General features: G+C 36.9%; 1 protein-coding gene across 8 annotated transcripts in view; it reads right to left on the bottom strand.

Moving 5' to 3' along the window:
• Positions 1–73: 73 nt before the first annotated feature.
• The window catches only part of MEI1 (meiotic double-stranded break formation protein 1), a 41,783-nt gene continuing 21,689 nt past the window's right edge, over positions 74–20,167 (bottom strand). Inside the window, exons 20-32 of one of the 8 annotated variants that reach the window (XM_060694588.2) lie at positions 16,887–17,171; positions 16,377–16,542; positions 14,292–14,396; positions 11,862–11,972; positions 10,307–10,488; positions 9,288–9,366; positions 8,281–8,471; positions 7,323–7,404; positions 5,780–5,886; positions 2,774–2,905; positions 2,294–2,434; positions 1,738–1,847; positions 121–352 (exon numbers count right to left, since the gene is read on the bottom strand). In XM_060694588.2, the coding sequence (XP_060550571.2) occupies positions 307–352; positions 1,738–1,847; positions 2,294–2,434; positions 2,774–2,905; positions 5,780–5,886; positions 7,323–7,404; positions 8,281–8,471; positions 9,288–9,366; positions 10,307–10,488; positions 11,862–11,972; positions 14,292–14,396; positions 16,377–16,542; positions 16,887–17,171 (1,737 nt within the window). In that variant the 3' untranslated portion in view covers positions 121–306. Of the gene's footprint in view, positions 353–1,737; positions 1,848–2,293; positions 2,435–2,773; positions 2,906–5,779; positions 5,887–7,322; positions 7,405–8,280; positions 8,472–9,287; positions 9,367–10,306; positions 10,489–11,861; positions 11,973–14,291; positions 14,397–16,376; positions 16,543–16,886; positions 17,172–20,167 lie in introns of those variants that run through there. The other 7 variants (XM_087873125.1, XM_087873127.1, XM_087873128.1 and 4 more) reach the window with 7 other exon arrangements.

Genomic DNA, 20,167 nt, shown 5'->3' with positions numbered 1-20,167 from the left:
AGCACTTAAGAGAATTAGACAAGAATATACTACTTCCAAATTCTTAACAACAGCATAGAAAATAGCCTTGAAATGAAGTGTATAATTTTATTTATATCATTTCCAGAACAATGTTAAACAGATTTTAAATCTTTTTATTTATGAATTTATATTTCAACATCTAAGAAATTTCTAAATCTTTCTGCCGGGGAAAGAAATAACCTGCATTATTTTTTCTGTATGTCTATAACTGCTAAGAAAATTTAAATGCAAGGTGATTTATCAATTTATAATACTATGTTCTGTTGGTTCATTTTTTTTCTCATTTCAGTCTGTAATATGTGAGGGAGATATTGCCACATTCCCAAGATATCTGAAGTCAAACTTGAGTTAAGAACAACCAAGTTGGAAGAATTATACACTAATGAGAAAATTTATGCATTTTTTAAATCAAATAGTCTAGAACCCTTTTTCAATTTCTAAATCTACTTTGGTGCCTGAGTTCTGTTCTTTTAAACTACAATTCTATGTAAGTTTACTCAGAACTACTTGAATAAATGCTAAAAGCTTAAATAAGGAGTCTCAGACTACATCTCCCCCACAGGCAACTGCAGTATGGACAAGTGGGGGAAATGACAAAATAAGCAATATGACATACGTTTTTTTCGTTAAGAATTAATACCTATTATCTGATCAGAAAACCCCTATTTCTTCTACCAAGTTAACTTTTCCCTTTTTGCCCGAGAGGAATTTTTATACAAATGCTTAAAAGCACTATTAAAAGAACTATTAACTACTAAAGTGATCCCTGGTTTGATTATAACCTATCTTTAATGTTAATGGCACGTTGAAGTATCACAGACTATCACTTTTATTTTTAAAAAATAAAATTCTCCCAAATTAATAGTATGAATTTAAGACATAAATATTACTATAAACTTTAGAATTTATAGATCCTTCTGTTTTACCTAGTTACAATGGAAAATAGTAAAGGACAGGCATAACAAATTAGAAACTGATTTTCATTTTTCTCATTTTTTTCTATCAACAGAATGGTTTTGCTCTGTCAAGTTAGCACTGAAAGCAAAGACTGTTTTCAGCACAGAAAATTAAAATTGGATCCTAACTTTACTACTCTATGCATATAGATAAGCAAAATACTATCTTGCATGTAACATCGCGCATAAGTACAGATTATCTTCCGCTTACAATAGTTCATTTAGTGATTGTTTGAAGTTACAATGGCACTGAAGAAAGTGATCTATGACCGTTTTTCATACTTATAACTGTTGCAGCATCCTCACAGTCACTTAATAAAAATTCAGGCACTTGGCAACTGGTTCATATTTATGACAACCGCAGTGTCCCAGAGTCATATGATTATCTGTGACCTTCTGACAAGAAAAATCAATGGGGAAGCCAGATTCACTTAACAACCGTGTTACTAACTTCAGTGATTCATTTAACAACTGTGGCAAGAAAAGTCGTAAAATGGAGCAAAATTCGCTTAACCACAAAAATGTTGAGCTCAATGTGGTCGTAGGTTGAGGACTACCTCTATATTCATCTATATCTAATGCTGATATTTTACATCACTTCAAATGATAAAGAGGTCAAAAGCACAAAAAAAATTCAAGATAATAAAACTATTTCTCTTCTTGCTAGATTAGGCAGAAAACTGCAAGGCTTCACATTCAACTACAAAGCAGACTGTACTTCACTCTAATATCTCTATAGATATCCTCTGAAAAAAGATACATCATGCCTTGATGGGTCCATTGAGGCCTGTTTATGGGTGGGAGGTTCTCCAACAACGATTGGATCACAGCTTTTTTGCTTGAATCCACTTCATACTTTATTTTTTGAAGCTGACATAAAAAAGAGAAATTACAGAATTTCAGTGTTGAAATTTCCTCCGATTACCACAATTGCAATAAATCAGAAAGTCTTGAAGGACTTTTTTCCAACTAGACAATATTACTGAAAGGCATAATAAGCTTTTGTAGACTGCAACTGCTGCACGTAATGAAGTGAGTTTCAATTCACAAAGTATGTCTTTTAACATATGTAAATCAGAAAAGGTGCTACCAAATTCCTGATTTTTTGCGCCTATAGACTAACATGGCTCTCCTTCTTCAATGCCTATAATTGCAAAAACAGTCCAAGGTTTAGCCATATAGCGGGGTTCCACGTAACTTCCTATGCACAAAAAGACTCAATGTGTTTTCCTTCTTTTGAAATGAGAAATTTCTCTTTTTGGTAGATTAGGCAAAAAACTGCAAGGCCTCATACTCAATTACAAAACAGACCGTACTTCAGGGGTGAAATTTAGCAGGTTCTGACAGGTTCTGGAGAATCGGTAGTGGAAATTTTGAATAGTTCGGAGAACCAGCAAATACCACCTCTGGCTGGCCCCAGAGTGGGGTGGGAATGGAGGTTTTGCAGTATCCTTCCCCTGGAATGGGGTGGGAATGGAGGTTTTGCAATAATCTTCCCCTGGAGTGGGGAGGGAATGGGGATTTTATTTAATTAGATATTAAATACATAAAATAAATGCAAACATGTACTTACAGCAATATTACTATGAAAAACAAACTAAGTATTTTATTGAAAGTAAAAGATAAAAAAAGAGGCTCAGATAAGCAGGCCACACTATATCTAAAGTAAAGTACATTTTTTAAGAGTTAGCCCTTACAGAAACCAATCTGACAAGAAATGCAGAAGCAGGAAGCACAGCCAGTTGTTTAACTTCACTTTAAGTTACATTCTATCTCTTCATTTCCAGAATTCTTACCTGAAGAAGAAACGAGCGAAGAGCACTGATTGTGTCATTAGAAAGTTCTAGCACGTTGGTATGAGCTGCTTCTTCAAGAATATGGCTAATTTCAATTTCAGAAACAGTCCTGATGTCCTGATATTTCATAAACTTAGAAAAGTTGTATTTTAGTTTTAGTGGATTGATTATTTATTTATTTATTTATTTATTTATTTATTTATTTATTTATTTATTTATTTATTTATATGCCGCCCTTTTCCGGAGACTCAGGGTGGCTTACAATGCGTTAAGCAATAGCCTTCATACTTTTGTATATACCTGCTTAGTAGGGCTTTCGCCCCCCCTCCCCCCGCCGTGTTCTTTTTTATACAAAGTTATTATCCAGCAAAAACACAGACATTAACTGCCACAAGCTTTATTGAAACAGATTCTTAAGCAATACTTAAAAATAGATGTCAGAATTAACCAAATTTTAAAAATTTGGATAAACCTTCCCTTAGTAATAGATTAATGAACCAAATTTGTATTTTTTGCCATTTAATGATATTTTGGAAATATTTCAGAATTTCCAAACTTTATGATTGCACAATTATCAAACATAGAAGTCTTTACATTTTAAGTTTTGGAATATATGGTATTCTAAGTAGATGCACATAGAATTATGCAGTAAGCCTAACAAACAGGTAGAGAAGATTTATTAGTCAAAGGGCACAAGGCAGCTTTACACTACTTGTCTCCCTCAATAAATGAAGCTGGCTTAAGAAGTTGCTCTCAAGATTTCAATCTGTTCTTCAGTTTTGGTGTTCATGGGTGTTATTAATTATAGCCATTGATTGCTGCCATCCTTCCTTCTTTTTTTTTCTTTTTCTTTTCTTTGATTTATATGCCGCCCTTCTCCGGAGACTCAGGGCAGCTTACAATCCGTTAAGCAATAGCCTTCATACTTTTGTATATTTATACAAAGTCAGTTTATTGCCCCCACAAACTGGGTCCTCATTTAACCTACCTTAGAAAGGATAGAAGGCTGAGTCAACCTTGAGCCTGGTGAGATTCGAACTTACAGTAATTGCAGACAGCTGGTGTTAATTACAATGCTTTTAGTCTGCTGAGCTACCAGGCCCATCATTCTTTATCCCTCCCAGCCAAGTCTTTTTGATGATATATTTCCATTGATTGTTCACATATGCTGTTTCCTCTGAGACTTGACACCTTCCATCCATGGCATCCACTATTGGATTGCTGGAGGAAAAACAGTTTAATCTTCCTAACTTTCACTTCAGCTAATAGGAGAAATTAGCAGAACTCTTTTTTATCTTGCTTTTTTAAAAAAATACACTTTTCACTAGTTTACCAGTGAGCCTATTAAAAGAAAAAGTCCAGCCTTTCACTTTAATCTTTTCACTAATTCACTTTGGGAAGGCCTCTTCAAAATGCAACAGGTATTCCAGCAACCCAGACAAAATGATAATGTAGAAGAGTGAAGGAAATGGGTAATAAGTTACTCTTGTATAAAAGTGTATAAAAGTGTTTAATGTATTAAAAAGCTATGATGTTCTTACTGTTGGAAACTGACCACAAATTGTAATTAGTAGAGACAATGTGTTATGACTTGCTAAAAGCTCCCTTGGAGACAGAAACCTACGCCTTGGGCAAGACCATTATCAGTACAAGTAAACATGATAAGATAGTTGTTGTTAGGCAGAAAATGTCAAGATGACCCTTTAAAGTGTAAAACAACTTGAAGAATGACTTAGAAGAATAAAGGGGAGTTGGAAGGGATTCTTAGGCGGGTGTGCATTGTGTAGGAGTATAAAATGTGTAGCTTGAAAACTGCTTTTTGCGCTCTTTGACTTCAATCCATTTGGAAAGGGTCTAAGAGGCCACGCTTGCAACCGTTTTTTATTTTTCTTCATTTTATCTCCAATAAACCTTTGATTTTGTGAACCAGACTTGTTTATGAATTGTGAGGATTAAAATATTTGGGTCTTATATCTCACAAGAGCAACCAATGACAGAAGCAGAGGGGCCATTTCTGCCATGGCACAAAGTAGCCAATTGGAGTGAAGCCATTTATTTACAGAAAATGAAGTGCAGCATACAGACTATATAGCACTGCTTGACTCAGTGGAAGTCCTAAAACATAACTTTTCACATAGCACAAGAAAAGACAAATGTAGATTGCTTACATGAAGGCTCATGGCAAGATGAGGGTAATGTGTATTCCTATGCTAACTAAATGGTTACTGTAATGGCTATTCTCATACCAGGGAAGTTAGGATGTTCCTGAGCCCTAAGAATGTTGGTTTTTTTTTACTGTTGAACATCTAAACAGCTGAAACTGATGAATATGAATAAACAGATTTCCTAAATAGTTTTAATCTTTGGGGGATTTTTAATTGAACATCATCCATGGCAGTCAGATTTTGATTGAAGCAATGGAAATTGCATCCTTTCATTCAAATATGTACAACATTCCTTTGAACAAAATCATACCAATGCACAAGGGTTAGACTCACATTTTGTGCTAAATTATTATGCAGTTTGTTTGATAGTGCTTCTATGAACAGTGTTATTTATAAATCATATTTTCTGGTTTAACATTATATATTAAGTCCATTAACCTTATTTAACAAATGTTTCAACAAACTTCTATTCGCTTTGCTAGAGAAAAATTATAATAATTATAGAGGGAATTGTTAGCGTTTTCAAGCAAAGAAATTGAGTGTATCCTCTCTAATACACCTGCTTGGATCAAAATCAGAATTATAGTGGCTGCATTTAAGAGTTTATTTGGATTAAAGAAATACAATAAGGTTACATTCCCTGTAAATTTAAGCTTAACAAAAACATATGCATATTTAAGGCTCTTCCAAGTTTACAGCATAATCCAGTCCTCACTGTGTTATAAATGGTGTTTCACTCATGTTTTGCCAGTGATAACTAAATGGAACAATTCAGTTAAAACAGTCATAATGCAATTGAATAACACAATGGGAATTAATGGTTAACAACCATCATACTCACCAAACTAATGAGTCTAAGAATTTCTGAGTTAAGAAAGGAATTCTCATTACCATCTAAAAGTGTGATCAACAAAAATTTATTCCATGGGTGTGAGGCAATATGATATGCTGGAAGTGGAAAAATTTACCACAAATATCTTAGAAAGAAATCTAAGAAAATAATCCTCAAATAAATGTATTATTCATTCTGTACTGAGTTAAGTCTAGTTTTATACCAGCAAACAAGATTTTTAAAAAATAACAGAGGAAAAACAATGGAAGTAAAATAATTAATTTCTCTCAAAAAAGTACTCTTTATATGCTGCCCACAATTTAAACAATCTACAGGTAATCCTTGACTTAAAACAAATCTTTTAATTACCATCAAAGTTACAACAGCACTGAAAAAAGTAATTTATGATTGGTCCTTGCATTTATGTCTGCTGTAGCATCTCATATTCAAAATTTGGGTGCTTGACAATGGCATGTATTTATGAAGGTTGCACTGTCCCAGGGTCATTCAATCACCATTTATGACCTTAACTGGCTTGTGACAAGAAATGTCGATGAAGGAAGCCAGATTTTCTTAATGACAGCATGATTCATTTAAAAACTGTAGTGATTTACTTAACAATAGCAATAGCACTTAGACTTACCATATATACTGCTTTACAGTGCTTTCAGCCATCTCTACACTGTTTATAGAGTCAGCATATTGCCCCCAACAATTTGGGTCCTCATTTTACCCACCTCAGAATCAACCTTGAGCCTGGTGAGATTTGAACTGCCAAATTGCAGTCAGCTGACAGTCAGCAGAAGTAGCCTGTAGTACTGCACTCTAACTACTGCACCACCACGGCTCATGATAAAAAAGGTTGTAAATTGGGCATGACTCACTTAAGAACTGCCTTAACAACAGAAATTCTGGTCCCAAATGTGGTCATAAGTCAAGGTTTACTTATAAGTCATTCAAAACAAAAATATAATAGTAGAAGAAAAGATCTATTCAGATAATATAAAATCTAGGAGAGTTGCTATATTATTCAGTAATGAAAATAGATTATTAAGATTTTCTGCCATGTGTAAAATATAAAACATGGTTCAGTCGAGTTAATTCTGCTTTTATTTCACTGGAAATTATAAACTTCAATAAGCTGCCCTTATCCATGATTTTTTCCATGAAAACCAGTCCATTTCCCAAAAGACTAACATCCCAGTAAACTCGAGATAGCATGAAGAGTATGGGAATTAGGATGGTATGCATTCGTTTCTGCACTGGAGACTTATAACATCTTTATACCATCACCCAGCCATACCCAAATTGATATGTTTTTCTTTATAAACTCTTTATTTTTCTTTATAAAGTATTGTTATCTTGGCAACTATTAAATATCTGAAATACTGTAAATCTTCATTTCAGTACAAAAATATTTTATATTACTAGGTTTATGTCCACTTTAGTGATGAGATTCCAATGATTGCAAGCCATTTAGGCAAAGCAAAATAATTTCAATGTAAAGCATTTTTTACTAATAAAGAATACACAAAGATATTGAAAGCTGTACCGGTGCTCTGATTTTTCAGGTGCAGATATTCCAACAAGACCTCAAAACATCCAATAACAGTCTGTGATAGCAAAAAGTCCTTCTGTAAACATAAAAGAGAGAATACATTATCAAATTCATCTAAAAGGTATCCCTGAAATTATAACAGAAGTGAGTAAAAAGATAATTCATAATCTTAAGGTTGTCTTGAGACTCATAGGACATAAAATATTTGAAAATGCTCTAACATTTAGGAAGTCCTTCACAAGCAAAGGAATTTGCCTCATTTGCCCCAGTATCATGGATTGTTCAATATGCAGAGACAATTTGGAACTATAACAGGCCTGTTCCTACTCCAAAGGAAATACAGCAAAAACAATTTTGCTGTCCTTCTTTTGTGGCACCAAGCCAATCAATTTTCTACTTAACAGAAAAGAAGCGTGAATTTACTTCTCATCCCAGCTCCTGGGATTCCTCGTCCTTCATGAATTTAAAGCAACAGCATGTCACAATCATCTGTTGCTTTTTGGCTGTTCTGTGGGATGACATTACCATATCATTGCACAGTAATCTTTTAAAAACCATTTTCCTTGCTGCAGAAAAGAAAACATAGCAAAGGAATAACAAGGAAGTAGAGAAGTGATGCTTTTAGTGTTTTCCCATTGGCAGCTGGAATTAATATTGACTTGGTCAAGGGACTGGGGGAAATGCATGTACCTATGGATCCTGTTGAATGTTCCAAAATTCTTCTCACAAATAGGTGTCAGATGCAAGAGACAGTGGCTTTACAACATTGAGAATAAATCTATACCTTTATGAATAATTGTTTCTGGTAGTTTTTGCATCATTAGAAAGTTCAAAAGTGAGAAAAAGTGTACTTGATTGTATTCTCTTTACACTTCTCCATTCATTTGAAATAAATCAGCTTTGCTGAGTCCTACAATTAATATTTCAATTCCATATTAAGAGTAAAATTTACCTGGACAAGTAGGTTTTGTAATCTAGCAACCAAAGACAGTACATGCCACATAGCCAGTGGAAACAAGGAAATATTCTCTTTTGACTGTGGCAGTTCCTTTTCCTGTTCATCTGTAGATTGGACAATAAACTTCACAAAGGATGAACAGAGGTTCTGCTTAAAGAAGGCTCTCAAAAACTGAAGGATGCTAACTGTATATAAAACCAATTATTAGTATAAAATAAGTCTTTCCCTCATACACTTCAGAGATCCTAGGCTACACATAAAAATCCATGTATTTGGACAGTTCAGTATGTAGTCTCCTTACTGGAAAGCCCACTAACTAGCCCAAAGTCCTAGTTTTCAGTTTTAAAAGGTAGTAAATTATTTTATTGCGGTCATTAACCAGCATAATTAAGATCTCCGGGGGGGGGTTGCTATGTACCGGGGCGGGGCTAAATATTCTATCAATTTTATCGATCTGTTTTTTGAAAAAATGATTTGCTACTATTTTTCAAAGAGATCAGTAAACAATGAAAATTCAACTAAAACGTTGCAGAAGAATAAATTTCCTGCTTAATTTTTATGTATGTTATTTTCAATATATGTCTGCTGCCACAAAAATTGAGAAAATCACCATTTTAATATAGTATAGCATAACTAGGATTAGTCATAAGGATATTCAGTTGAAAACAATAGCTACCAGCAGGGACTTGAATTTATGCTCTCTCTTGTTCAAGTTTTAGTTCTTCGTATTGGATTTTTATCTAATATATGCACATTAAAAAATCATCCTATCAATGAAAGTAAAGTATACTAAATTCATGTGTTAAGTGGAGCATAATGAAGAAATTGCATTAAATTCATGAGGTATGAAAGAGGATGGGAAACTGTGATATTGATAAATATTGGCTATTATTACACCTGTAATATTGTTGGAGAACTCCCAAGAACTTCTATTTTTTACTGTTAAGAATATCCTTAGGATATTTTGTGTTCACATATTTATTTTTTGTGATGTTACTTACCAAAGAATAATATGCTCTTTTTTCTGTATGCAGCTGCATTGAAGACCTTGTCCACATCCAAGGAGATCATGTGATGAACCTTTCAGAAAGGAATCAAATGAATTGGTTGAGGACAGATGCACAGAAGATGTATTTTTTTTTGTTCAGTATTTTCCCACTCAAAAAAAGAACTTCGCCAGGAGTCCTACAGCTTATTTTCTCTATATGACCAAATCACTTCACCTTATACTGTTTATGGTTATCACTATGGTCAAAGCACATTATTCATCCTTTCTGCAGAGTTTCTTTTTCTTTTAACAACACTTTTTAAATAACTCTTTAGTGACCCTTTGAGAGCTGTATGCAACGAAATTTCACTTTAATGTATGCCAATTAATGTATATTTAAAGTGACAATAGTTATTGTTCTAATTCATTCCTACAGCATTTAATTTTTATGCTTTTCCTGATATACCAAACTTTCATTTCCATATTAACAAAATAGGCAGCACTATACAATATAGTATACAATACAGTATATTTATATATATAATAATTTTCACTTTTATCAACAAGCATTCATTCTGCACAAAAACCACATTTGAATATCTAACAATATCATCTTCCATTTTCCCATCTAGTTAGTAAACATTCTGCTAAGATTCACAAATTCATTTCCATGCTCTGTGTTTTCTAACTCTATAATTTGCTACCTTACATTTATCCCACAATACAACCAAAGGAGCTTCATATTTCTCTGTCTATTCCAGGGGTGAAATCCAGCAGGTTCTGACAGGTTCTGGAGAACCGGTAGCGGAAATTTTGAGTAGTTTGGAGAACCAGCAAATACTGCTGGCCCCAGAGTAGGACAGGAATGGAGATTTTGCAATATCCTTCCCCCAGGAGTGGGGAGGGCGTGGGGATTTTGCAGTATCCTTCCCCTGGAGTGGGGTGGGAATGGAGATTTTGCAGTATCCTTCCCCTGCCATGCCCACCAAGCCACACCATGCCCACCAAGCCCAGAGAACCGGTGTTTCTAACCTCTGTACTGTAAATATTTTGTTGAGTCAGGAGTGAAGCTGTCAAAAGCCAAGCAGAACAAATAAGTGATTCAATGGATGAGGAGAAGACAGGTTCAGAGAAAGAGGTTGCCATCCAGGTGCAGTAGAGGACTTTCTCAAGGAGCTCTATCAAAGATTTATTGGAAAGTAACAATACTACCACTGTAAAAGAAGAAAGGATTCAACAAGCTGTAGGTGTAACAAGTATAACTTAAGTCAGTAGCAACCAGGTATAATTACAAATTAGTACTGAAATCAAAAGGAACAAAATACCATGGGTCTAAGGCTCTTGATCTATACTAAAGATCCTAGCAAATCTCAGTAAATTGTATATTTTTGTCTCTGGAGATTATACACAAAAAGAGAACACTATTTTTAAAAATACTTTTGAGTGGTATGGAAAGAGTTTCCACAGATACTATAACACAATAACGCATATTCTTTAAAAAACAACAGGTGTATTTTTAAAATAAATATTTTAGTTATATTATGTTCAGTAAGACAGCTGCCCCCACCACTAAATCTTTGAATAGAAATAATAAATAGCATTCCTATTTTCAAACAGTTCTATATTGGTACCTATCTTTAATAGCAGAAAATAAGTCTCTGAATGTACATATTTTATTTTTTCCATCACATAACAGAGATTTTTTTAAAAAAAGATTTAACTATGATGTGCTTATTCTAGTACACAATAGAATCAAATAACCTTGGCTCAATAATTGGCTCAAGTGCAACTAGTTACTAGTTTCTACTATAAGAGTTGCTATGGATGAGGAAATTTTGCATATTTGCATATTTGTTTTAATATCAAAGCTAAACTTCAACTTGCTGAGCTAAAGACATGCAATACTTGATAATCTGAACTCAACAATATACAATTTTAGAGAAGCATTAATTATAAAGAAGAGAACTACAACTAGATAGGGTCTTTGCTGTATACAACACATCTGTCTGTCTATTTCATTTTAATGTATGCCGATTAATGTACATTCAAAGTGAAAATAAAGTTATTCTATTCTATTCTATTCTATTCTATTCTATTCTATTCTATTCTATTCTATTCCTATTCTCTATCTGCCCATCGCAAGAAAGCAGCATACAACAATCCAGTAAAAATACACGTCATTTTATAAAACTATTATATAATAATTTTTTTAAAGTATTTAGAACTATAAAAGAAAAACTAAAAGAAAAAAATAATAGGCAGAGGAACATTAATAATAAGGGAGCCATCTTACTTCTTTTCTTATACTTGCCTCAAATATGTTTTTTTTCAAAAGGCAGCTGGGCTGTTTTTTATTTGAGGAAGGAGATGTTTCACTTCTCATCCAAGAAGCATCACTGATGAAGTTTCTTGAATATGAAGTGAAACATCTTCTTTCTCAAATAAAAAACAGTCTAGTAGCCTTTTGAAGGGGAAAAAAAAGCACTTTTGAAACATCCATCCTGAAAATAATTTATGACCCTAAGTCCTTATTAGGGAAAAGTATTCATTCTATCACATACAACACAGCAATTGTTTTACTTTTTACCTATTTGTTGGCTGGAAGGAATTGTCTGCTGAAGGCTCCAATAAAGGAAGTTCAGGGATGGCTGAAGAATGTCAGTGTCTGTTGGATTACATTTCCCACACAAATTGATAACTGCATAACAGAAATACTGCAGTCAGTATAACAGTCATCCTTTACAGATTTTAATATGCGAAATCTTTGGGGATAGCTACACGAACACAGACTACCAATCAGATAAGTTTAAATGTCATCATTGTCACGAACAAGACCAACTGCTTCAAAAAAACAGAAGAGCAATCCCGTAGTGAATATAGTCACAGCTGTGCTTAGTAATTAGCACCTTTGTGGCAATTTTTCACTATCATTCGGTTTAAGCTGTTGTAGTTATCCTCAGAAAAACATTATAGAGGAATAGTGACAATCTGGCTCAAGGAGCTTGGTTTTGAAGCTAAGAAAGCAGATGCCTGGCACAAGCTAGAACAAAAAAAAAAACCTTGTTCTTGTTGACTAAATACTTATTTCAGAAAGCACAATTTTCATCATTACTATTTTAGTGTGTTGTCTCCTGATATATGCAGATGCATTCCAAATGCACTTTTGGAAAATGCATTCCAAAAATACTGCCACTATTGAAAAAGAGATTTGCACCACTATAAAAGAAAAAAGATTGCCCTCTTTGATTGAGGAATCTCCCTTATTATATAACTGCCTTTATAAGTTCTATAAATTTGGGGATTCAATAAGTGTGAGCACTCTATTTGCAATCGGTAAAGGTCACCCAGAATTGGTTGGACCCTTGAAAAAAGGTTTTAAGTGATACAATAAAAAATCTCCCAAAATTGGGACAACGGAAGTTGTGGCCTTGGAGGATAGTTGTTAACATGACATACAAAGCCTAGTGCCGTGATGGTGAACCTATGTCACACGTGCCGGAAGTGGCACACAAAGCCATCTCTCCAGGCACATGAGTAATTGCCCGTTGTTCTTTCGGGTTCCGGCGCACGCATGCATGCCGGCCAGCTGGTCTTTGCACACACGTGTGTGCCAGAAAGGAGAAGATCAGGTGGCTGGTGTGCATGCGCACGCTGGAAACCAGAAGATCATCTTCCCAGCATGCGCATGCGCACCGGGTGGCTTCTCTTCCAGTTTCCACCATTCGTGCGTGCACATTCTTGTTTCGGCACTCAGTGCCGAAAAGGTTCACCAACACTGGCCTAGTGTATCACTCAAAATGTCTGAAATTTCACACCTCTTTCAACTTTCCAATAAAAAGTCAGTTTTTTAATCTGTATCTACAGTTACAAGTAATCCTTGACATACAATCACAATTGAGGACAGAATTTCTATTACTAAGCAAAGCAATTGTTAAGTGAGTAATGCCTGATTTTATGACCTTTTTTGCCACGGATGTAAAGCGAATCCTTGCAGTTGTTAAGTGAATCATATGGGTGTTAAGCAAATCCAGCTTCCTCCATTGACTTGGCTTGTTGGAAACTGGTTGGGAAGGCTGTAAATGGCAATCATGTGACCATTGGTTGCTGCAACTGTCACAAATACATGCCAGTTACCAAGCACCCAAATTTCTACTGTGATTATAGGGATTCGGTAATGGTTATAAGTTATAAATGCAAAGGATAGGCTGTAAATCAGTTTTTCAATGCCATTGTAACCTTGAAAGGTTGCTAAACAAATGTTGTAAGTCAAGTACACCTGTAGTTAGTTATCTGTGCAAATGAGTTGGAGTGAATAATCAAGAAAAGAAGGGGAGGAGCAAAGGAATAATGGCTAGATGGACTAAATGAGATCCTGAGATAGATGAAGAATTTAAAGGGGAAAAAGGCAAAGATGCTTTGTAAGAATAAAAACCTGCAGTGAGAGGGTAAATGTTGATATAAATTAGATTTAATTATATACAATTATTATAAATTATACATTTTTTCTTATCCCATGACTTAATTTCTTTATTCTTATCCTTTTTCTATCCTTTGTATAAGGTTGTTTATGCTGAAATAATGATGTAATGGTTATGTATTCATAAAACATCCTTTCTCTTAAGTGATACAAAGAAAAAAAAGAAAACCAATCATTCTCAAACTGCAATGCTGAAGAAAAGCTGATATGATTATAACATTTAGAAAAAGTTGGGAGGAGGAATAGAGTTGGTTACACTATTACAGAAGAAAGAAATGTAATTTCTATAGGCATTGTGCACCTGAAGAAGCCCACTGTAATATGTATTTAATTTCTTTTAAAATGTAATTGCAAATGTCATTAAATTCACTAGAGAGGGAGGGAGGGAGGGAGGAAAGAAGAAAGGAAGGAAGGAAGGAAGGAAGGAAGGAAGGAAGGAAGGAAGGAAGGAAGGAAGGAAGGATCTATCTATTTTGGCTTGCAAATTCTACATTCTTGTTATCCCTACTTCAAATATCCAAAACAAATTTAGACACTCACCTAAGCGAAGCAGTCTGAAACCTGTATTATCCAACTCTTGTTCTGTTGCATATCTCAGCTGAACCAGGAAAAGGAGATTTAACAAAAGTGGCACATTCTGGCTTACTAAAACAAAACAAAAAAAAAAAGCCCCATGAAGCAATAATTGGAAAACGCAGGAAAACATGCAAGTTCAATTGTGGTTCTCAACCACAATTGAACCTAAAATTTCTGTTATAAGCGATACATTTTTAAGTGAATTTTGCCCCATTTTACAATCTTTCTTGCTACAGTTGTTAAGTGAACCACTGCAGTTATTCAATAACATGGTTGTTAAGTAAAAGTGGCTTCCGCATTGACTTTGCTTGTCAAAAAGTTGCAAAAGATAATCACATGACCTTGAGACACTGTAACTATTATAAATATGAATCAGTTGCCAAGTGTCTGAATTTTGATCATGTGACCATGGAGATACTGCAACAGTCGTGTGAAAAATGATCATGTTACTTTTTTCAGTGCCCTTGTAATGTCAGTCACTAAACTGTTGTATGTTGAGTACCACCTGTATTTTAATGACATTTTTGAACCAAACTCTCATACATAGTGGTGGGCTTTTTTTCACTCAAGTTAATTTAGTATAAGTGTATAGCCATTTGAGGTCAGAATGTAACTAGATTATCTCCACTAAATCCCTTTGTTACAAAGTATTGACCCAGAAAGCCAAATAAAAGCTACAATATGAATTAGTCAGTTGAATTAAGCATTGCTTTTATAAATGGGCATATATCTATCTTTTCATTTCAATTTAGGTTTGTAATCATTTGACACAAAAAAGCAGCAGTGTTGTAGATTTGTAGGTTTCCCTAAATTTTACATATTTCAGTTTGCTACTCAAAAACAGTCAAATCTCCGTTGCATTAATGCAAAGTATTGTCTCATTTTATATCTGAAATGGCAGCCTATGTAGTTTACTATATAATTTTTATTATAGGAACCCAGATTTATTAGATTTATGTCTCATCTTTTCATTCAGAAGCTCAAAGCAATATATATAGCATTTTGTCATCGTCATCATCCCCCACAACAACCAAATGAGGTAGGTTAGACTGACAGAAAGAGACTGCCCCCAAAATATCCAGTGAGCTTCCAGAGCTAAAGGTGGACTCCATGCTGCTTGTCCAGTACCTCAAGCACAGGGGTGGGATTCAGCCGGTTCGGACCAGTTCGGGCAAACTGGATGTTAATTTTAATCTGGTTCATCGAACCAGTAGTTACAAGGACTGTCTGACCCCGCCCAAGAGTCTCCACGTGGCCCATTTTAGATGCGAGGTAAGCGCAGGGAGTGCGCAGACATTCTGGGAGGGTGAAAAACAGGCCTACCGGAAGTCGGGAAACGGGCCTGTTTCCGGTCTCCGATGCCCAGGGGAGACTGTTTTCGCCCTCCTGGAGGCTCCAGAAAAGCCTCTGGAGGGTGAAAAACGGGTCTACTGGAAGTACCGGAAGTCCAGAAACAGGCCTGTTTCCGGCTTCCAGAGGGCCTCCGGTGCCCGGGGAGGCTGTTTTCGCCCCCCTGGAAGCTTCAGGAAAGCCTCTGGAGGGAAAAAACGCCCCCCCCCCCCCCGCCGTGGTGCAGGAGGCTGAGTAGGCCATGCCCCCATGCCCATGCCCACCCAGCAACCGTGCAGCAGATTGGTTGTTAAATTTTTCGGTCCCACCCCTGCTCAAGTACCATACTACACTAAATCTCAAGGGTGTACAATTAATTAATAAGATTTAATATAAAAATGATCTATTTGTATGTCCTGAAAACAGAGAAAAATATTAACATTATATCAGAGTTATGAAAAGTGTCTCAGTGATAATCAAGCTGTGCCAGACCATTCCTCTCCAAAGCAGAAAGGAAGAATTACCAGTGTTTCTTCTATGTGTGCTGAATACGGAACTCATGAATAGAAGGGCATTGCTAACTATAAAAGTCAGCTGCCGACTAAAAATATTATCTTGCTCAAATACATACCTATAGAGAATTCAATAAATCAATACATCCAATAGCATTTCACAATTAAATTTCCCTGGAATAGTTGGTACTTATTTATGTTTATTCACCTTGTGAAATACTGGAATTATTTTCTACTAAAAGCTGTTGCAAAATCTGTAGAAACTGGCTTCGAAGAAGGTCACAGACATGGATATCCTCAGCTATTCTTAAGAAATTTTTCAGTGAAATTAAGACTTTTTGAGCTACTTCATTGGTGCCAAAGCAGACTAGATCCTGAGTGGGAAAACAACTCAGTCTTCAATTATGTAGATAACATTATTTACATTTATGTTACAGACATTAATATGAACATTTAATGAGAAACCAAAACCAAAATGCTGGGCAGGGGGGAATGGAAAATACTATTGCTAAATGTAATAAAATAAGAAATACTGAAAACATTTTCCTCACTTTAAAGTCTTTCTTATTCTGTTTTTCAAATTCTACAGAAAATGGTTAACAGAGAATAGAGAATTTATGTATAGTATAAACTATACTTCATTTTATATCCTGGAAACAGATCTATACTTTAAATAATTTTAGATTATAATTTGGTTCATTTTTGTAAAATCACATACCAGTAATACAAGTATAGCACTGGGATTGGCTTTTAGCAAGCAAATCAAACTATTAAAGTTGATTGAAGAGTCAGAAAAGTCAACAGAACCTCTTGTGGCAGCATCTTCATATTCATTTTGGGAGAAATCTTCATAGGAAAACCAGAGTTGAAGGATGCTGTGACCAAATCTTCCCATAAGATCAGGATATTGTAAAAAGAACTTAAGCAGCAGAAGATGATGAACATATACTAAGCTGAGATCAGATATAACATCCAGGATTTTCCTTATAGCAGAAAGGCATGCCTGGATAGAGGAAATGGAGGGAGAGGAGAATTTTAAAAAATCAATATAAAATCAATATCATGTCTTCGGACAATCATATTTATAATTTCTTTTTGAATTAAAAAATAGTAACATAATAGATTCAGATCATTTTCACTGTAATAGTAAGCTTCTCATGGCTTTTTTTAGATATCAAAAATAAATACGGTAATATGATATCATCAATAGCTTCAATAACATGAAATAACGTTCTACCATTTTAATTCTGAAAGTGGTTTGATATTGTACACATATATATCTACACTTGGGTATTTTAGATGGTATTTGCAAGATTATCACAAGTGGTAATAAATTCTAGATTTTTCCAACAAGTATTTTATTGTGGAACTGTTCTGCCCCATTCAAGAAATTCTTCATGAAAGAAAGGTACAGGTAATACCAACTTCCATAGTTCCACCGTGTTCTTCTGTCACTCCTATAATTATTTTTTTACAATGAGGGGAAAAACTAGAGGGGAAAATAGAAGGACAATTATTTTTGAATAATTTAAAAGTAGTCGATGTAGAAATAATTATTTTTTTCTCATCTTTATCTTTCTTTATCTTTATCTTTATTCAAATTTCTATACCGCCCTTCTCCTTTCGGACTCAGGGTGGTGAACAGCCAAAAAATAAAACATTTTATATACCAAAGTTAAAATAAATTTAAAATAATTAAATAAATTTGGCCCATTAATTTAAAACATTCCAATTAAAACCATATCAAAATTATTTAAAACAATCATAAAATCAGGACAGCCCGGCTAACTGAAAAAAATAGGTTTTGAGAGCCCGACGAAAAGTCCAGAGGTCTGGGATCACTCATATCTCTGGGGGTAGATTGTTCCAGAGGGTGGGTGCTACCACAGAGAAGGCTCTCCCCCTGGGGGTCGCCAGCCGACATTGCCTGGCCGACGGCACCCTGAGGAGGCCCTCTCTGTGGGAGCGAACTGGCCGGTGGAAGGCAATTGGTGGCAGGAGGCGATCCCGTAGATACACTGGCCCTAAGCCATGGAGCGCTTTAAAGGTGATCACCAACACCTTGAAGCGCACCCGGAAGTCCACCGGGAGCCAATGTAGCTTGCGCAGGAGAGGAGTCACATGGGAGCGCCCCGTCGCTCCCATAATCCCCCGCGCGGCCGCATTCTGCACCAGTTGGAGCCTCCGGGTGCACCCCAAGGGAACCCCATGTAGAGAGCGTTACAATAGTCCAGACGAGAGGTGACGAGTGCCTGAGTGACCGTGCGTAGGGAGTCCCGATCCAGAAAGGGGCGCAACTGGCGTATCAGGCGGACCTGATAGAAGGCCCCCCTGGCCACGGCCGTCGTATGCCCTTCTAAAGACAGCCGTGCGTCCAGGAGGACACCCAAGTTGCGAGCCCTTTCCATGGGGGCCAATGATTCGCCCCCAATAACCAGTGATGGCGCCAGCTGGCTATACCGGGACGCCGGCAGCCACAGCCACTCAGTCTTGGAAGGGTTGAGTCGGAGCCTGTTTCTCCCCATCCAGACCCGCACGGCTTCCAAACACTGGGACATCACTTCCAAGGCATCGTTGGGATTGTCTGGGGTGGAGATGTACAGCTGAGTATCATCAGCGTACTGATGCAACTCCACCCCAAAACCACGGATGATCTCACCCAGCGGCTTCACATAAATGTTGAACAGGAGGGGCGAGAGGATCGACCCTTGTGGCACCCCACAAACAAGGCGCCTCGGGGTCGACCGCTGCCCCCGTCAACACAGATTGCGACCGGTCGGAGAGATAGGAGGAGAACCACCACAAAACGGTGCCCCCCCACTCCCAGTCCCTCCAGCCGGTGCAACATGATACCATGGTCGATGGTATCAAAAGCCGTTGAGAGATCTAACAGGACCAGGATAGAGGAATAACCCCTACCCCGAGCCCTCCAGAGATCATCCACTAATGCGACCAATGCCGTTTCCGTGCTGTACCCAGGCCTGAAACCGGACTGGAGCGGATCCAAATAGACAGCTTCATCCAGGTACTGGGGAAGCTGTCGCGCCACCACACTCTCAACAACCTTCGCAATAAAACAAAGGTTGGAGACTGGACGATAGTTAGCCAAAACAGCAGGATCCAGGGAGGGCTTCTTGAGGAGGGGCCTCACAACCGCCTCTTTCAAAGTGGCCGGCAGGACACCCTCACTCAAAGAAGCGTTAATAATCCCCTGGAGCCAGCCTCGTGTAACCTCCCGGGAAGCCAGCACCAACCAGGAGGGACACGAGTCCAATAAACATGTGGTCGCGTTTAGCCGTCCCAAGATCCTGTCCACGTCCTCGGGAGCCACAGGATCGAACTCCTCCCAGATAACACTCTCAAGGCCTGCCTCAGTCATCTCGTCTGGACTAACCCAGTCAGCGGCCAAGTCTTCCCGAATCTGAGTTATTTTATCATACAGATACTGTACAAAATCCTCAGCTCGGCCCTGCAAGGGGTCATCCCGCACTCCCAGATGGAGGAGGGAGCGGGTCACCCTAAACAGGGCGGCTGGGCGATTATCTGATGACGCGATAAGAGCGGCAAAATAATTAGATTTTGCCGCTTTTATCGCCACTAGGTAGGTCTTAATATGAGACCTTACCAGTGTCAAGTCAGATTCGGATCGGCTGGCCCTCCAACCGCTCTCTAGGCGTCTTTTCCAGCGCTTCATCTCCCTCAGCTCCTCGGAGAACCAAGGAGCTAAGTGAGTTTGGTGCCGGGTCAGAGGCTGCAAAGGCACGATATTCTTTTGCAAAGGGTTATTGTCATTCTTTGTGGGGGAGAAGGTGAAGATATTTGGGTATTTTTAGCATGCCTGGACATTTTCCCATACATGCTATTTGAACACAACATCTAATTATGCTGTCCTGCACTACCTCACTATTCAAATTCTTTTCTTGGGAGTTTGATCTTTGTTACATGATCATTGAACTACTTTGCAAAATATAAAACATTTATTCACCAAACCCTAGTTAA

Source organism: Pantherophis guttatus, chromosome 7 (assembly GCF_059756535.1).
Source record: "Pantherophis guttatus breed Tessera chromosome 7, ASM5975653v1, whole genome shotgun sequence".
Taxonomy (NCBI): domain Eukaryota; kingdom Metazoa; phylum Chordata; class Lepidosauria; order Squamata; family Colubridae; genus Pantherophis; species Pantherophis guttatus.
Note: the sequence above shows the minus strand (reverse complement) of the source record. Positions and strands in the feature narration are given on the sequence as shown.